The following is a 17,880-nucleotide window of genomic DNA, read 5'->3' as shown; positions in this document are numbered from 1 at the left end:
AGATGGAAAGCAGTTACTAATCACCACCCACCCGCAACTCTGGGGGCTACTCCTTTACTAACGAATAGTGTGGTTGACCGTCACATTATAACGCTCCTGCGGCTTATAGGGCGCGCATGTTCGGTGCGATGGGGATTCGAACTCGCGATCCTCAAATTACGAGTCGAGCGCCTTAACAATCTGGCCATGCCGGACATTTGTATTTTTAACTGCCAATGTCTCTTTATTTCTTAATAGCTATTAAATTTCTGCAGATCCAATAACTTGAAATTATTCAATATTTACAGGATTTTAACTACAAGTTACCACAAGTAAGAACGATTTTACAACGAGAATAGTAGCTGGTATAATTACTAAGTACATCATGAACACTTCCACCCCTTACCAGGAGATATACAACGTACCAAAACGTTTCTCTGTATAATACGACCATTGAGAGGTAAACTAGCCTGGAAAAAAAACAGTAAGCGAATTCATCACTTTGTGACGTTTATACGCAAGTCTAACTTGGATCCAACATTAAATCCATTGTCAGAATAACGAACCGAACGGTGCTTAAACAAAGTCCTCTCATTGGCACAGCGGAATGTCTGCGGACTTACAACGATAGCATCAGAGATTCGATACCCATGGTGGGCAGAGCACAGATACCCCATCGTGCAGCTTTGTGCTTACTTACAAAGAAGAACAAGTTTAAATAAAAATAGCAACCAAAACGCTCTAACGTTATCTGTACGTCAGAGCTCCGATCCAATTGTTCTAGAGTATATGTTGAATCTATAACAAGGAGACTGTGTGAGAGAGTAAAGAGATATAGTTTACTAAGGTATGTAGTGACAACCCTATAATTACTAAACGGTTTCAAGTCATTGGGTTTGTTAGTTTCTACTTAAGTACAAAAGTACCCAAAGTTATCTGCACTCTACCCGCCACGGGTAGCAAACCCGGATCGAAACCCGGTTTTAGCCAAATTATTGAAACTGTTTAAAATGATTATTTATTACGAACTAAAGAGACATTGGCCATTAGATGTCTAAATCCGCAAAAACAAATTCAATTATTGGAGAACGTTTGCTGAGAATATAATTAAAATACAACTAAATATTTATTAACCAAAGAGATAAATTGTTCAAAACAACACTGACATTTCAGACAGAAGTTCTATGTTTTCTGAATAACATATAAAATACTAAAAGATTAATCGGATTCAAACGAAGGAAGTCGTCTCTCCCGATTCTACGCGTCACGCAAAAATGGCGAACATTAAATCATTTTTTCGGTCAAGTTATTTTTATACAAATGTACATTAAAAGGGCAAACTGCAGAGCTGTGTTGTAATCACCTCTCAGCCCACACATAAATTTGGGTTGAAAGCCACGAGAGAAGGGATTATTCCAATCTGATCTTCCTCGTCTGTGTCTGGGTCCACGGTGGGATCGGTTTTAAACCGTCGACAGGCTTAGGATCAGTTGCAGCTGACAGAATATTGAATACTAGAAATTCAATTAGTGCTAAACTACGTCACACGATGCTATCAAGTCTTTCTTACTTTCTAATCTCAAACCAATCCTTTAATTCTAGAGCAGAGTTGTTTCGATGAATGGCAACCTTCAAGCTAAATAAGTTGTATAACCGTGTTAAACCATCTGCTATTTATCTAAATGTTTTATGGTTCAATCCCAACAGCAGACACACTGCACAGAAAGAGACAAATTTTAAAGTGCGCTGAAACAAAAATAGAATAATTTTTAATATATATATATAATTTTTGTTTATCTTTAAGATTGGTAATATGAAATAACGTCAAAAACAAATAGTTCATAGTTAAGAAAGTTTAATACATTTTTAAATATTCAACGTAAACTTTGTCAAAATCAAAACGTATTTAATTTTGAGCTAACGTGAAGTGAAACATAGGTTTATCATTAACTTGAGATTAGCGTTTGACACGAATATACTGTATGCTTGGCCTTGAAGTTGAAGATGGCACATCATTTATGTCAGACAGGTGAGTGTAATTAATACGTGATATGTAAAAACAACAACTTATGTTTAGCAACCCAGTCATGGTTAATAGAAAGTGTTGAAACATTTACTGACTTATCTATAAGTACTACGTTTTTTTACAGTATAAAATGTTCTGGAACTATATTTAATATAATGTCCACAAATCCTTCATCATACTTACAGATCTGGTTGTTATGTACTGATATAAGTTTTGTGTTGTTTTTTTCAATTAATCGTTTTCTTGTTTTATCTAAGACAAAACTGTTCAAGATGGTTTTCTTCATCTATTAGTCAAGGAAACTACTGGAAACATTGATATTGTAGATTTGTTGTTAACTTCAACTATAGAAATAATTGAGAGAATGGAAACTGGCTAACATATGGGTGTCAGTAATTATTGTTGAATTAGGTTTCATGTTTTACTACATATGGAGATAAGGAATAATGGTATTTTGGTGACATATTGTGAAGGAATGTTATAAGAATTATCTGTTGTGAACTGGACAGCTGAATTATTTTGAAACATTAATCACATGTGGAAAATGTTTAAATATTCAAGGTAAATATATTCATTACAGAAAGATGAGGTTAACAACAAGTAAAAACAACGTTGGTTCACAAGTAGTTTAAGAAATAAAAGTTTAATAAATTTAAATATGACAGGAGGCTTAAAATATTATATACAATCAATAAAGTTGATGGAACAGGAAATTAGGACATCAAAAAGGAGAATAGGTTGGTTAAAGTGTAAAACTTAACAATAAGGATTTATTTAAATACGTAAGGATAGAATGTTATTGTTAAAATGGTGGCATGACATTAGAGAGATGATAAAGAAAGACTTGTATCTACTGAATATGAGAAGCCTGCATTATTAAATATTACTTTTTGAAACAGGTTAAAGATTAGATGTGTGAGTCACTTGCTATTATATTTTTTTAGTCTTTGACTCCAGAAGATTGGAGTGATCTAATGTAACTCTCTCTTTTCAAGGGATGTAATAGGAATTGTACAGTAATTATAAACCTATTAGTTTTACATTAATTATAGGAAACGTTTCGAAAAGTGTATTAAAAGTTTATAGGATGTAACAGTTGAGATGGACCAGTAATTCTCATGTTGTTTCAAAACGTTACATTAAGTAACTACGTTTAGTCCACTGTGATATCCCAGCGACAGTGGTATATAACGAAAAGTTTTGTTTACATAGAATATGTCAGACATAGCGTGGTGAAATATTATTTTGTTGTACATTTTTCTTTAGTTTATTTGATAATTAGTTTCGTATTAATATTTATGTGTTCAGATGATGAATGATACTAGCTTCTCTCATTACAGGCTGATCAATTTATGTACAAAACAACCGGTTCCCATTTTTCACTTTTACCATATACCAGTCTCTTGGTGTAACGTATAGTGTTATAGGCAAAAACCTAACTGTCTTGTTTTCTAGGTAAGTGAATATCAACCGTCTAGTTTGATAGCTTTACTTCAGTCTTGTAGGCTTAGTATGTAATAGCTAATTGTTCGGTTTGGTAGGTTAGTATACTAAAACTAACTGATTATTTTGGTAGTTTAGTTGGTAAAACTAACTGATTAGTTCAGTAGTTTAGAAGATAAAACTGATTAGTTTGGTAGTTTAGTAGGTAAAACTAACTAATTAGTATTGTAGGGTTAGTAGGTAACCCTACTATATAGGGTTTTTATAGAACATTAAAAGATGTAATTACTTTTAAAATTTGTTAATAGAAAGTTAATTACGTGTAGTTTCATAAACAATAATTAAATTACAACTAACAAAATTATGAATGACAACATAAACCTTCAACCGGATTTATGACATTACAATAAATATCTTTATTGATAAAAGAAACCAGAATGCACACTTCGATTTGTTACAATCCTTAGGATACTCATCTTTCTTCTAGAATATCCAAATATGGTCTTCTTCCATCTTGTTTCGTTTTCTTTGTTTTCTTCCATCTTGTTTGGTTTTCTTCGTCTTCTTCCATTTTGTTTGGTTTTCTTCGTCTTCTTCCATCTTGTTTGGTTTTCTTTGTTTTCTTCCATCTTGTTTGGTTTTCTTTGTTTTCTTCCATCTTGTTTGGTTTTCTTTGTCTTCTTCCATCTTGTTTCGTTTTCTTTGTTTTCTTCCATCTTGTTCGGTTTTCTTTGTTTTATTCCATCTTGTTGGGTTTTCTTCATCTTCTTCCATCTTGTTTGGGTTTTCTGTAAATTTCTGATAAATTAGTTTGTTTGTTTTTTGTATTACAAGCTAGAGAAGAAATGGGTTTCACAAAAAATGACGACATTTTTGATAAGACGTCGTATTATTGTATCAATCAGGAATCAATACTCGTCTCTTATCGAGTCAGCTAAATAATTCCGGCTCTTGTCCGGTGACAGTATCAGGGACATTTCTGTAAATGTCATTTGTTCATATAGAGATTATTTTGGTGAACTGATTTGTCACACATCTATACGTTAAACAACAAAAAAGTACCTTTAGTATTCCAGTTTCGTTACCTTGCGCATGTCTAGTTTAACTGCGCCCTCCTGTTGGCTGAGTAAACTTTATCACTAGTGTCTGTGGTCTGAAAAGAAACATCAGTAGAGACATTCTGGCTTTGCTATTGGCGAAGAGAAACGTTTAATAATCACGTGCGTTCTGACTTGTATCTACTGACGTCAGAAATGAATTATGATAATTTACCAGAAGAGTGAGATAAAAGACCGGAACTCTGATATTAATTCACAAAAATTCGACTCGAGATTCTAGTATCTAACCTGGGATAAGGTAAGCCTTCATTTCCTTTAATAGAAGCTAGTTTTTGGTCGCTTCCTGATGGTATAAATAATTCTAATACTGTTGGAAGACAGTACCATTAGGGGACTATACTATTGAATACATGCTTAAAGAAATAGTAAATATTTACTGAAAGAAAATGTGTTTAGATGTTTAATCTTAACAAACAGAGGAGTTTGAGAACTCCAGGATAACGATAATGTATTATCTAAATACTTAATGATACAGTGGTTTGTGGTGTGTTCTTATTGATAGGAACAATGGCAGAACCTAACGAGAAAACTTTCTTAAAATTGAGATTTGTCGCATATAATAAAACAGATCTCAGAAACAACTTTATAAACGTTTAACATCAGATAAAATATTGTACAGTTGACAAGCCTTACAACCAATTATTTTGGACACATCATATGGACAGAACTGATGGAACAGATGTCATTCTTGGTGTATACAGTATCAGAAAACGTGGTCTGCAGAACCAGTACAAAATATCGACTTGTTTGAATACCACTATTCATTGTTTCTCAGACAATAGTGAACATTCCTACCCTGATAAATTATTTTACTTCTTTGCTAGTTAATGAACCGAATTTACATCCTTTTAAATTTATTTAGCCGGTAAAGATAATAAACTTTTGTTTCGCTGTGTAATTATTCTTTTTGTGTGTATTTCAAATCTCATTACGTAACATAAAAGTTGTACACTTTACTGAATACTTAATAATTAATTAATAGATATTTCTATCAATAAACATTCTCTTCCGATCGCTGCGACAACGTCAAATTATTTAATTTCCAGAAAATTCCATGAAATATTTTTTCAAGATGTATCCCTTTGTGCAGCATGCAATGTAAGATGTATCTCTGTGTAGCATGCAATGTAAGATGTATCCCTTTGTGTAGCATGCAATGTAAGATGTATCCCTTTGTGTAGCATGCAATGTAAGATGTATCCCTTTGTGTAGCATGCAATGTAAGATGTATCTCTGTGTAGCATGTAATGTAAGATGTATCTCTGTGTAGCATGTAATGTTACCTTTCAGTTGGTGACTTTTCACGAACTAGCAAAATAACCAAAAATATCGAAAATAAATCTAATATAAAGCCTGAAGTGACAACCATATTTATTTCAAACACATGCCGTCTGTCTCAGTTAATAAGATTCTATAAGAAGTCGGTGTGTGTGTTATGATTAATTAAACACTATTAAGTAAGGTTTGTTTGTTTGTTTGTTTGTTTGTTTGTTGTTGAATATCGCACAAAGCTACTCGAGAGCTATCTGCGTTAGCCGTCCCCATTTAGACTAGAAGGAAGGCAGCTAGTCATCACCACCCACCGCCAACTCTTGGGCTACTCTTTTACCAACGAATAGTGGGATTGACCGTCACATTATAACGTCCCCACGGCTGAAAGGGCGAGCATGTTTGACGCTATGGGGATGCGAACTCGCGACCCTCGGATTACCAGACGTGTAACATCAGGGACTACAGTCTGTGTATACCAGACGTGTAACATCAGGGACTACAGTCTCTATATATCAGACGTGTAACATCAGGGACTACAGTCTCTATATATCAGACGTGTAACATCAGGGACTGCAGTCTATGGCCTGGGATGGCCTAGCGCGTAAGGCGTGCGACTCGTAATCCGAGGGTCGCGGGTTAGTGCCCGCGTCGCGCTAAACGTGCTCGCCCTCCCAGCCGTGAGGGCGTTATAATGTGAGGGTCAATCCCACTATTCGTTGGTAAAAGAGTAGCCCAAGAGTTGGCGGTGGGTAGTGATGACTAGCTGCCTTTCCTCTAGTCTTACACTGCAAAATTAGAGACGGCTCTCACAGATAGCCCTCGAGTAGCTTTGTGCGAAATTCCAAAAAAACAAACAAACTACAGTCTATATATATCAGACGTGTAACATCAGGGACTACAGTCTATATATATCAGACGTGTAACATCAGGGACTACAGCCTATGTATATCAGACGTGTAACATCAGGGACTACAGTCTATATATATCAGACGTGTAACATCAGGGACTACAGTCTACATATATCAGACGTGTAACATCAGGGACTACAGTCTATATATATATCAGACGTGTAACATCAGGGACTACAGTCTACATATATCAGACGTGTAACATCAGGGACTACAGCCTATGTATATCAGACGTGTAACATCAGGGACTACAGTCTACATATATCAGACAGTAATAAACTAAGAGTTGTTATTGTAAAGGTTTGTCTATGTTGTTTTGATTATTCGGCACATTAGAAAATCATATTTTTTAATTGTGTATTGCTTTATATCTTAAAGAACGCTGTGATTATCAGGTTTATTAACACTAATTATCAGGTTTATTAACACTAATTATTAGGTTTATTAATTTTATTATTCTAGGTATTTTCTCGGTATCATGAATATCGTCTTAAATATTGACCGTTCCGCCACCTTGTGAAATATTTAAGAAAAACATAAATTTTAAATTTACCAAGCGAATGGAACGCCCCGGTTGGCCCGGCTGTTAGTTTGAGAGCTTGTAACATTGCCAATCTGGTTTCGATACTCGCAGTAGTATAGTTAATTACCTGGATTCGTGTTTGATAACAAACAAACACTTCTTGCAACTTGTAAGCCGCTTTTATTTAATTAGCTATGGTTGTGGTGTTTGCTTTCTAATAGTCTTGTTTTCATACTTGGTAAACCATTCAGGAAAGACCTTTGTTCCATTTACGAATGAACTTGAGTGAAGAAAAATGGATGAGCTAAATAGAACTAAATCGATCTGATAGAGCGGAGAGTTCGTTAGCATTCGCGACAGATTACACATCCGGCAAGAAAAAAAATACATGCATTATTTCTTTCAATGACGGCACAAACAAAAAGACATCTTCGGGTTCGAGTGTGTAGTTACACAATTAAATATACTTGCGTGTCAGTGATAGTCTAAGTTTGGATACAGCGCATGCGTAGTTGATAAAGACCACACAAACGTCTCATATGGAGACAAAGTATCCAATTCCGACCGAGCCATCTGTTATGTGTTCATGGAACTTATGAATACTTATCGAAGAGGACCCGGCATGGCAAAGTAGTTAAGGCGCTGGATTCGTAATATGCGGGTCGCGTGTTTGAATCCCCGTCACAACAAACATGCTCGCCCTTTCCGCCGTAGGGTCGTTATAACGTACGATCAATCCCACTATATGTTAGTAAAATAATAGGCCAAAAGTTGGCGGTGAGTGGTGATGACTAGCTGTCTTCCCTCTATTCTTACACTGCTAAATTAGGGACGGCTAACGCAAATGGTCCTCGTATAGCTAGCTTTGCGCAAAATTAAAAAAAACAACAACAAATCTATCAAATGTGAGGTTAATATTTCCGAAAATACACATACTTACAATTAACATAGCAATTAGGTAGTTTTAGCCTCGGTTTCAGATGTGATATATGTATATTAGATGTTACCACAATATATGAATGTTTTCTATGTACTTCAGTATCTGGTATAGCTTGTACAGAGTTGGATTTCTGTTATGAAAACTAATGAATACTCTTTGTTTCTCCTAACTTTTTAATCTTACGAGTAGAAAGTATTAGTGTATGACATAGATTTTGTTTACGATATAACAGTGAAACAGTAGTGGTAGCAAGAGTGTGAAGATATTAAAATACGGGTAATAATGATTGTGAAGTAACAGTAAAACAGTAGTGGTAGCAACAGTATGTAGATATTAAAATACGGGTAATAATGATTGTGAAGTAACAGTGAAACAGTAGTGGTAGCAACAGTATGAAGATATTAAAATACGGGTAATAATGATTGTAAAGTAACAGTGAAACAGTAGTGGTAGCAAGAGTATGTAGATATTAAAATACGGGTAATAATGTTTGTGAAGTAACAGTGAAACAGTAGTGGTAGCAACAGTATGTAGATATTAAAATACGGGTAATAATGTTTGTGAAGTAACAGTGAAACAGTAGTGGTAGCAAGAGTATGTAGATATTAAAATACGGGTAATAATGATTGTGAAGCAACAGCGAAAACAGTAGTGGCAGCAACAGTATGAAGATATTAAAATACGGGTAATAATGATTGTAAAGTAACAGTGAAACAGTAGTGGTAGCAACAGTATTTAGATATTAAAATACGGGTAATAGTGTTTGATAAGTAACAATGAAACAGTTGTGGTAGCAACAGTATGTAGATATTAAAATACGGGTAATAATGATTGTGAAGTAACAGTGAAACAGTAGCGGTAGCAACAGTATGTAGATATTAAAATACGGGTAATAATGTTTGTGAAGTAACAATGAAACAGTAGTGGTAGCAAGAGTATGTAGATATTAAAATACGGGTAATACTGTTTGTGAAGTAACAGTGAAACAGTAGCGGTAGCAACAGTATGTAGATATTAAAATACGGGTAATAATGTTTGTGAAGTAACAGTGAAACAGTAGTGGTAGCAACAGTATGTAGATATTAAAATACAGGTAATACTGTTTGTGAAGCCAAACAGTGAAACAGTAGTGGTAGCAACAGTATGTAGATATTAAAATACGGGTAATAATGATTGTGAAGTAACAGTGAAACAGTAGTGGTAGCAACAGTATTTAGATATTAAAATACGGGTAATAATGTTTGTGAAGTAACAGTGAAACAGTAGTGGTAGCAACAGTATGTAGATATTAAAATACGGGTAATAATGATTGTGAAGTAACAGTGAAACAGTAGCGGTAGCAACAGTATGTAGATATTAAAATACGGGTAATAATGATTGTGAAGTAACAGTAAAACAGTAGCGGTAGCAACAGTATGTAGATATTAAAATACGGGTAATAATGTTTGTGAAGTAACAGTGAAACAGTAGCGGTAGCAACAGTATGTAGATATTAAAATACGGGTAATAATGTTTGTGAAGTAACAGTGAAACAGTAGTGGTAGCAACAGTATGTAGATATTAAAATACGGGTAATACTGTTTGTGAAGTAACAGTAAAACAGTAGTGGTAGCAACAGTATGTAGATATTAAAATACGGGTAATAATGATTGTGAAGTAACAGTGAAACAGTAGTGGTAGCAACAGTATTTAGATATTAAAATACGGGTAATAGTGTTTGATAAGTAACAATGAAACAGTAGTGGTAACAACAGTATGTAGATATTAAAATACGGGTAATAATGATTGTGAAGTAACAGTGAAACAGTAGTGGTAGCAACAGTATGTAGATATTAAAATACGGGTAATAATGATTGTGAAGTAACAGTGAAACAGTAGTGGTAGCAAGAGTATGTAGATATTAAAATACGGGTAATAATGATTGTGAAGTAACAGTGAAACAGTAGTGGTAGCAACAGTATGTAGATATTAAAATACGGGTAATAATGTTTGTGAAGTAACAGTGAAACAGTAGTGGTAGCAACAGTATGTAGATATTAAAATACGGGTAATAATGATTGTGAAGTAACAGTGAAACAGTAGTGGTAGCAACAGTATTTAGATATTAAAATACGGGTAATAATGTTTGTGAAGTAACAGTGAAACAGTAGTGGTAGCAACAGTATGTAGATATTAAAATACGGGTAATAATGTTTGTGAAGTAACAGTGAAACAGTAGTGGTAGCAACAGTATGTAGATATTAAAATACGGGTAATAATGATTGTGAAGTAACAGTGAAACAGTAGCGGTAGCAACAACAGTGAATGCGAGTAAGGACGTAAAGATTATATAAAAATTGGTCTGTAACTACTTGTATATAGCAACAAAAACATGTGTCTGTCAGAAAATGTTAGTGTTACATAATCCAAACTATATTATTATATTTAATATTAAAGTTTCTGTGACTGTAGTTTGTACTTGTATTAAATAATTTGTCATACACTTCTAACTACATCTAATAACACACCACAGTTTGTCTTACACTTCTAGCTACATCTAATAACACACCACAGTTTGTCTTACACTTCTAACTACATCTAATAACACACCACAGTTTGTCATACACTTTTAACTACATCTAATAACACACCACAGTTTGTCATACACTTTTAACTACATCTAATAACACACCACAGTTTGTCATACACTTTTAACTACATCTAATAACACACCACAGTTTGTCATACACTTTTAACTACATCTAATAACACACCACAGTTTGTCATACACTTCTAGCTACATCTAATAACACACCACAGTTTGCCATACACTTCTAACTATATCCAATAACACAGCATAGTTTGTCATACACTTCTAACTCTAGCTCTAACACACCACAGTTTGCCATACACTTCTAACTACATCTAATAACACTCTACAGTTTGCCATACACTTCTAACTATATCCAATAACATACAACAGTTTGCCATACACTTCTAACTGTATAGAGTAACACACCACAGTTTGCCATACAATTCTAACTGTATAAAATCACGCACAACATAATGAAACGTTAGCGAAAGTTGCTCACTGGTGAATGAGACTAGATTTGGTATAGAAATATTAATATTCCCTATCGAGAATATTTCTTTAACTTCTAATTAATATTAACATTTTTCTGTTCCTTCACTTTTGTATCTTATTCAGATTAAAAGTTATTACGTATCAACGAAACCAAAACTTAAAGAAAGAACAGTTTTGCTCTTGTTTAAAAATTATACGTTAGGACTGACATCAGACACGAGGGAAATTTTTTCACCCTCTTGATGAGATGGGCAAGTTAAACGGAGTCATAGAGCACGCGCCAGTGAACGAGCGGTTGCTAATGGAAAGAACTAATTCACTTTTTAGCTCTTATGGTCAGAGACACAATCAAAAGAACACTCCAAATCTTTGAAGGTTTGTGTGTGTGTCTGTATTAGATGGTAGACCTCTGTCACTGTCAATTATAGATAGTCTAAGGAACAACCGAAGTAATAATAGCTTCAGAACTTGGAAATGTCTTCGTGCTTGGTTGACCAATAGTTGCTTTGCTTCGGTCTCTAACCATATACATTATCACATTTCTTGTTGTTTTTGTTTCGGTCAGTGTGCATTAAATACATGAAACAAGATTCGATTCCGTCCAAATTTTGTGCTGTGCGTTATCTTTAACTTATGAGCCTTAAAAGCATTCAAAATGGCGAGTGTGAGAAGATGGAAAAGAAACTCTAATACCACAAGAAGGAAACTATCGTTAAGTTTAACTTCAATTTCAAAGACAGTCTTAGAAAAAAATTCATTATATTCGTTAATGAGGTTTCTCTCGTTTAAAGGCACACATCAACTTAGCATCCGTAACGTAACACTACTATCTTTAAAAACACTGAGTAGTCGTCTGCAGTCGTTTTTGTTTGTTTGTTTGTTTTGAATTTCGCACAAAGCTACTCGAGAGCTATCTGTGCTGGCCGTCCCTAATTTAGCAGGGTAACACTAGAGGGAAGGCAGCTAGTCATCACCACTCACCGCCAACTCTTGGGCTACTCTTTTACCAACGAATAGTGAGATTGACCGTCACATTATAACGCCCCCACGGCTGGGAGGGCGAGCATGTTTGGCGCGACGCGGGCGCGAACCCGCGACCCTCGGATTACGAGTCGCACGCCTTACGCGCTAGGCCATGCCAGGCCATAGACTGTAGTCCCTGATGTTACACGTCTGATATATAGAGACTGTAGTCCCTGATGTTACATGTCTGGTGTACACAGACTGTAGTCCCTGATGTTACACGTCTGATATACATAGACTGTAGTCCCAGATGTTACACGTCTGATATATGTAGACTATAGTCCCTGATGTTACACGTCTGATATATGTAGACTGTAGTCCCTGATGTTACACGTCTGATATATGTAGACTATAGTCCCTGATGTTACACGTCTGATATATGTAGACTGTAGTCCCTGATGTTACACGTCTGATATATGTAGACTGTAGTCCTTGATGTTACATGTCTGGTATACACAGACTGTAGTCCCAGATGTTACACGTCTGATATTATAACGCCCTCACGGCTGAAAGGGCGAGCATGTTTGGTGCGATCGGGATTCGAACCCGCGACCCTCGGATTACAAGTCGAACGCCTTAACACACTTGGCCATGCCGGACCACAGTCATTTTTAAAAACAGTTCATTTTAACTTGGATATACGTAGCCAACACAATATGTTTCGTGTCGAATACGCCTATAACACTTCCAACGTTGACTTGTACATAAAACCAGTACCGCTTTCTGTAAGAATGTTTCTCCCGCCTGACAAACCATCGGACAAACAACTAATACTTTGACCCAGTGTGGTCTAGTGGCAATGTGTCCGTATTATGTTCCATGTTTTTACTCCGCTTATTGTTAAAAACGCTCTCTGCATGTTGAGGTCATCAATACGCCATAATTCAGTACTTCTAAAAGTTGGAATTGCAGCCCACCTGAGGGCCATGAGTCTTTTACTGGGATGGTGGTGGAAGTAGCACCAAAAAATGGGCCTAAAACAAATTTGTTGAGTTAACTTTAATTCTAAATAAACAACAGAATTATAAAAATATGTTGAATTATGTAAATAATGTGGTACATCGAGACTAGATGCTTTTTAATCACCAAATTAAAGTCAAGGGTTAGAGGGGGGCTCAGACGGTTTATCCACATCAAGAGACCCTAAGATTAAATTGACTTGGGAGCCATTGCTCTATAACACTAATGGCCGAATCTCACTATTCGATCTTGTAAGAATAGTCCACTAGATGGTAGTGTAGAAATTATTGACTATCTGTCTTTTCTGTAGTTTTTCAGTTCGAAACTAAGTGAACATCCTGGAACAGTTAGTTTAATGGTTGACATACTTTAAAAACTTAATTGTATCACCAACGTTAAGTTTTCTTAATCTGTGGAGACAGACACCACAAAATATTTACATTTCGTAAGCGATAATAATTATAGATGTTAATTAATCAAATCGTCTTTACAGCATGGTTGAAGTGGTGATACAGAAATCCTCGTGGTCGACACGTACCTCCATTTTTCTTCTGCTTTTTATCCTGACTTTAACACCAGATGTCACCAAATGCGGACAGGCCATGCAACCAACAGAAGATGTAATATATCAGGTGTGTTGTGTGAAGGCGTATTAGTTACGAACTAGAATTGAGATAATAGTGGAATGTATACATAGGAAAACCGAATTTTATGTATTAATAGATAATATATTTTAACGTTTGCCACACAAGCTAGCTCGGCATCTTAATGGGGTTAAAATGAAACGGGTTGGATTATTCTGATTGGACAAAGAGAAGTTTGGCGCTGTTTTCGAGGTCTGGGTAACTGGAAGTGACTCAAGACCATGAGAGCCAACATGGATAACTTAAGTTATACATATAAAGTAAAAGAAAATAGCAATGAAACATGGTTGAAATGTTCTAATTGTAGATGTAAATGTTATGGTTTAAATGTATCGATTGAGTTAAACTATGGGTCCAGGTTAGATGAGGGAAGAGCTTATTCGAAGATATCCCAATCGTCTATTTATTACTGTATTTACAGTGAAACATAAAACAACGAACACAATAGTATAGTTGACTTGAAAACGTGAGAGTGGCATGATGTATAAGATTAGTTTCAGTATTGTGTAAAAGTAACAATAAAACCATTAGTTTCAGTATTGTGTAAGAGTAACAATAAAACCATTAGTTTCAGTATTGTGTAAAAGTAACAATAAAACCATTAGTTTCAGTATTGTGTAAGAGTAACAATAAAACCATTAGTTTCAGTATTGTGTAAAAGTAACAATAAAACCATTAGTTTCAGTATTGTGTAAGAGTAACAATAAAACCATTAGTTTAAGTATTGTGTAAAAGTAACAATAAAACCATTAGTTTAAGTATTGTGTAAAAGTAACAATAAAACCATTAGTTTCAGTATTGTGTAAAGTAACAATAAAACCATTAGTTTCAGTATTGTGTAAAAGTAACAATAAAACCATTAGTTTCAGTATTGTGTAAGAGTAACAATAAAACCATTAGTTTAAGTATTGTGTAAAAGTAACAATAAAACCATTAGTTTAAGTATTGTGTAAAAGTAACAATAAAACCATTAGTTTCAGTATTGTGTAAAAGTAACAATAAAACCATTAGTTTCAGTATTGTGTAAAAGTAACAATAAAACCATTAGTTTCAGTATTGTGTAAAAGTAACAATTAAACCATTAGTTTCAGTATTGTGTAAAAGTAACAGTAAAACCAAAGATACAAGGTCGAAGTTGAACCAGCTGCACGGTATAATTCAAGATGGTTTCTTTAACAATTTTAAAACTATAAATGTCATTTCTTCAATGTAGGGTAAACATTAGAAGGATGGTACAATGTCCACAATGGTACCACCATAGTATAATCCACATAGATTTCACAGTGTCATATTTTCATCAGTATCCGGAATGACCAACATCGTGACCATCCTTACAAAAAGGTGACAGGTGTTAAAGAACGAAATTCGGTTTTGACGTGATTGAAAAATGAAAAACATTAGACAAATAAAAAATATTTGCGAGAGACACTAAGCTACCATAATTGTATGAAAGGCGATGCCCCTCAGTGGCACAGCGATGTGCCTGCAAATTTATAACGCCAGAAACCTGGTTTCGATACCCGTGGTAGACAGAACACAATTAATAATTTTTGTAGTTTTTTTGCTGAATAACAAATATGAAAGGCAGTTTTAATGACTACTGAAAATAACGCTAAGATACACAGTTATAACAATTATAATTTAAGGTATACAATTATAACTTTTTGTGGGTAAATTTTACGCTTAGATAACAGCAAAATAAGTGTAGTAGTATAAAGTAAAAATATAGGGGGCGCACGATTAACAAACGTCGAGCAAATGATAGGAATATCTGCAATAGCTTGTTAACAATATTTACAATAGCTAGTTAAAAATTAGGCTTGTTAAAGTACTTGATGCACCACAAACAATTAGAATAATAATAATGCCTATTCGACCACTGGGGTAGCTACAACACCTAGTGAGCAACAAAGATAACTAAGATACCTAGTGAACCATGTGAGAAGCTATAACGTAGTGAACATTTAAAATATTTATAATATTTAACGAATGAATGAAGTGTCTTTACTGTTTCAGGAACAAAATAGGATAACAACTGACGTAAAGGTGAGATAACTACAATACATAATAAACAACTAATACAGCCATAACATTAGGTAAATTAAAGCAACAGTTGATAAAGAACAATAACTGAAAAGTTGGTTCATAGCCTGGGAACAATTAGGGTGATAATAGTATCCAATACAACTTGTATACATTAGGCTAGATATGGTTCTGTTTGTAAAACGTGTGATGTATTAGATGGACATGTAGGTTCTCTTTAATCATGTAATTATTGTAAGGATATATAAAGGATATATAAAGAATTCAAATATAAACTTCTTTCCACAGACTGGAGCAGAAGACAGAAATGAAACTGCTAATGAGTCGTTTCCTCTGGAGAATGTAACAGTAAATGATAAACGTGTGGGTCCTTTTATTGGTCTCAAAGGCAAAGAGGATTATTTTGAAGATAAAAGATCAAGTTCATTCTTTGGTCTAAGAGGGAAAAAAGGTGGTTACGAAACAAAAAGATCAAGTCCATTCTTTGGTCTAAGAGGAAAGAAAGATGATTATGAAAATAAAAGATCAAGTGCTTTCTTTGGTTTGAGGGGGAAGAGGGATGATTTTGGAGATAAAAGATCAAGTGCTTTCTTTGGTCTAAGAGGAAAAAAGTATGGTTACGAAACTAAAAGATCAAGTCCATTCTTTGGTCTAAGAGGGAAAAAAGAGGATTTTGGAGACAAAAGATCAAGTTCTTTCTTTGGTCTAAGGGGGAAGAGGGATGATTTTGGAGACAAAAGATCAAGTGCTTTCTTTGGTCTAAGAGGGAAAAAAGAGGATTTTGGAGACAAAAGATCAAGTCCATTCTTTGGTCTAAGGGGGAAGAGGGATGATTTTGGAGACAAAAGATCAAGTGCTTTCTTTGGTCTAAGAGGTAAAAAAGATAAACTTGATGAAAAAAGAGCTAGTCCCTTTTTCGGTCTAAGAGGGAAAAAATATGATTCTGAAGAAAAGAGGGAAAGTCCATTTTTTGGCTTAAGAGGGAGGAAAGAAGACTTAGACAACGACAAAAGAGGAAGTTACTTCTTTGGTCTTCGAGGAAAAAAGGAAATCTTCGATGAAAAACGTGAAAGTCCTTTTTTCGGCCTGAGAGGTAAGAAGTTTGGTGCTGAAGATACGACAGGAAAAAAGTCTTTCCTTGGTCTTCGTGAAAGAAAGGACGATCCTGGACAGACTTTAGAAGACCAGACTTCTGAAATGGAGTTGCCTTTCTTTGAAGGAAAACGTGGGGTTGCGGGGAACAGTGTTAGTGTTCTGGCTTTCATCTAGGTGAGATTGTCGACACATTCTCAACAAAATATAATCTTAAAGACGTTTTCATCAGATACACTGGACATACTTTCGGACCATTAAACAAAGTTGTAAAGTAGACAACAGTTTATTATCAGTGCTTGGATCTTTAGTAAAAACGTTAGCTAATTTTTATTATTGTTTTGTGTGTTTGCGAAAACTTAAATAAACGATCTTGCACAATGGTCTAATAAATTTTATCAATAATTTAATTATTATTTTTAGGAATACCACAGGAGGCGCTCTGTTACCATAGGATAACTGATGTTGTTGAGTCAGAAAATATCACGATATCTGTTTTCTCTGAATACCAAACAGACTGTTTCACCTATACCTTCTTTTAGATCAAACTTAAATATATCTGTTTTTAGTGCATAAGATTGATTGAAAACTCCTGCAGAATCTACATTACTCATTTATTTAGGTTGGCACTTTAGGGTTACTGTGTCTCTACAACTTGGTAGTTAAGAACTCTTTGTAACTCGATTATTATCGAGATGAAAATTACTTTCCATAAAAATAAGCCCGAATTGTTGGTTCAGATGACATTTGTCACACAGTAAGAATAAAATAACTGAGCTGAAGATATTGTTTGGTGTATCTGTTTGTATAGGTTACGGGTTTTGTCATTGAAAAGTGGGTCATTA

The 17,880-nt window shown here is 34.7% G+C and overlaps 1 protein-coding gene across 1 annotated transcript; it reads left to right on the top strand.

Moving 5' to 3' along the window:
- The first annotated feature begins 4,674 nt into the window (after positions 1-4,674).
- On the top strand, positions 4,675-17,880 carry LOC143235214 (uncharacterized). The gene is made up of 4 exons (XM_076473163.1): positions 4,675-4,804; positions 13,750-13,888; positions 16,232-17,212; positions 17,459-17,880. Exons 2-3 carry the CDS (start codon positions 13,751-13,753, stop codon positions 17,210-17,212), a joined length of 1,119 nt encoding a protein of 372 aa, XP_076329278.1. The 5' UTR covers positions 4,675-4,804; position 13,750; the 3' UTR covers positions 17,459-17,880.

This window comes from Tachypleus tridentatus, chromosome 2 (genome assembly GCF_004210375.1).
Source record: "Tachypleus tridentatus isolate NWPU-2018 chromosome 2, ASM421037v1, whole genome shotgun sequence".
NCBI lineage: Eukaryota > Metazoa > Arthropoda > Merostomata > Xiphosura > Limulidae > Tachypleus > Tachypleus tridentatus.
This window is presented reverse-complemented; position numbering and strand designations above follow the sequence as displayed.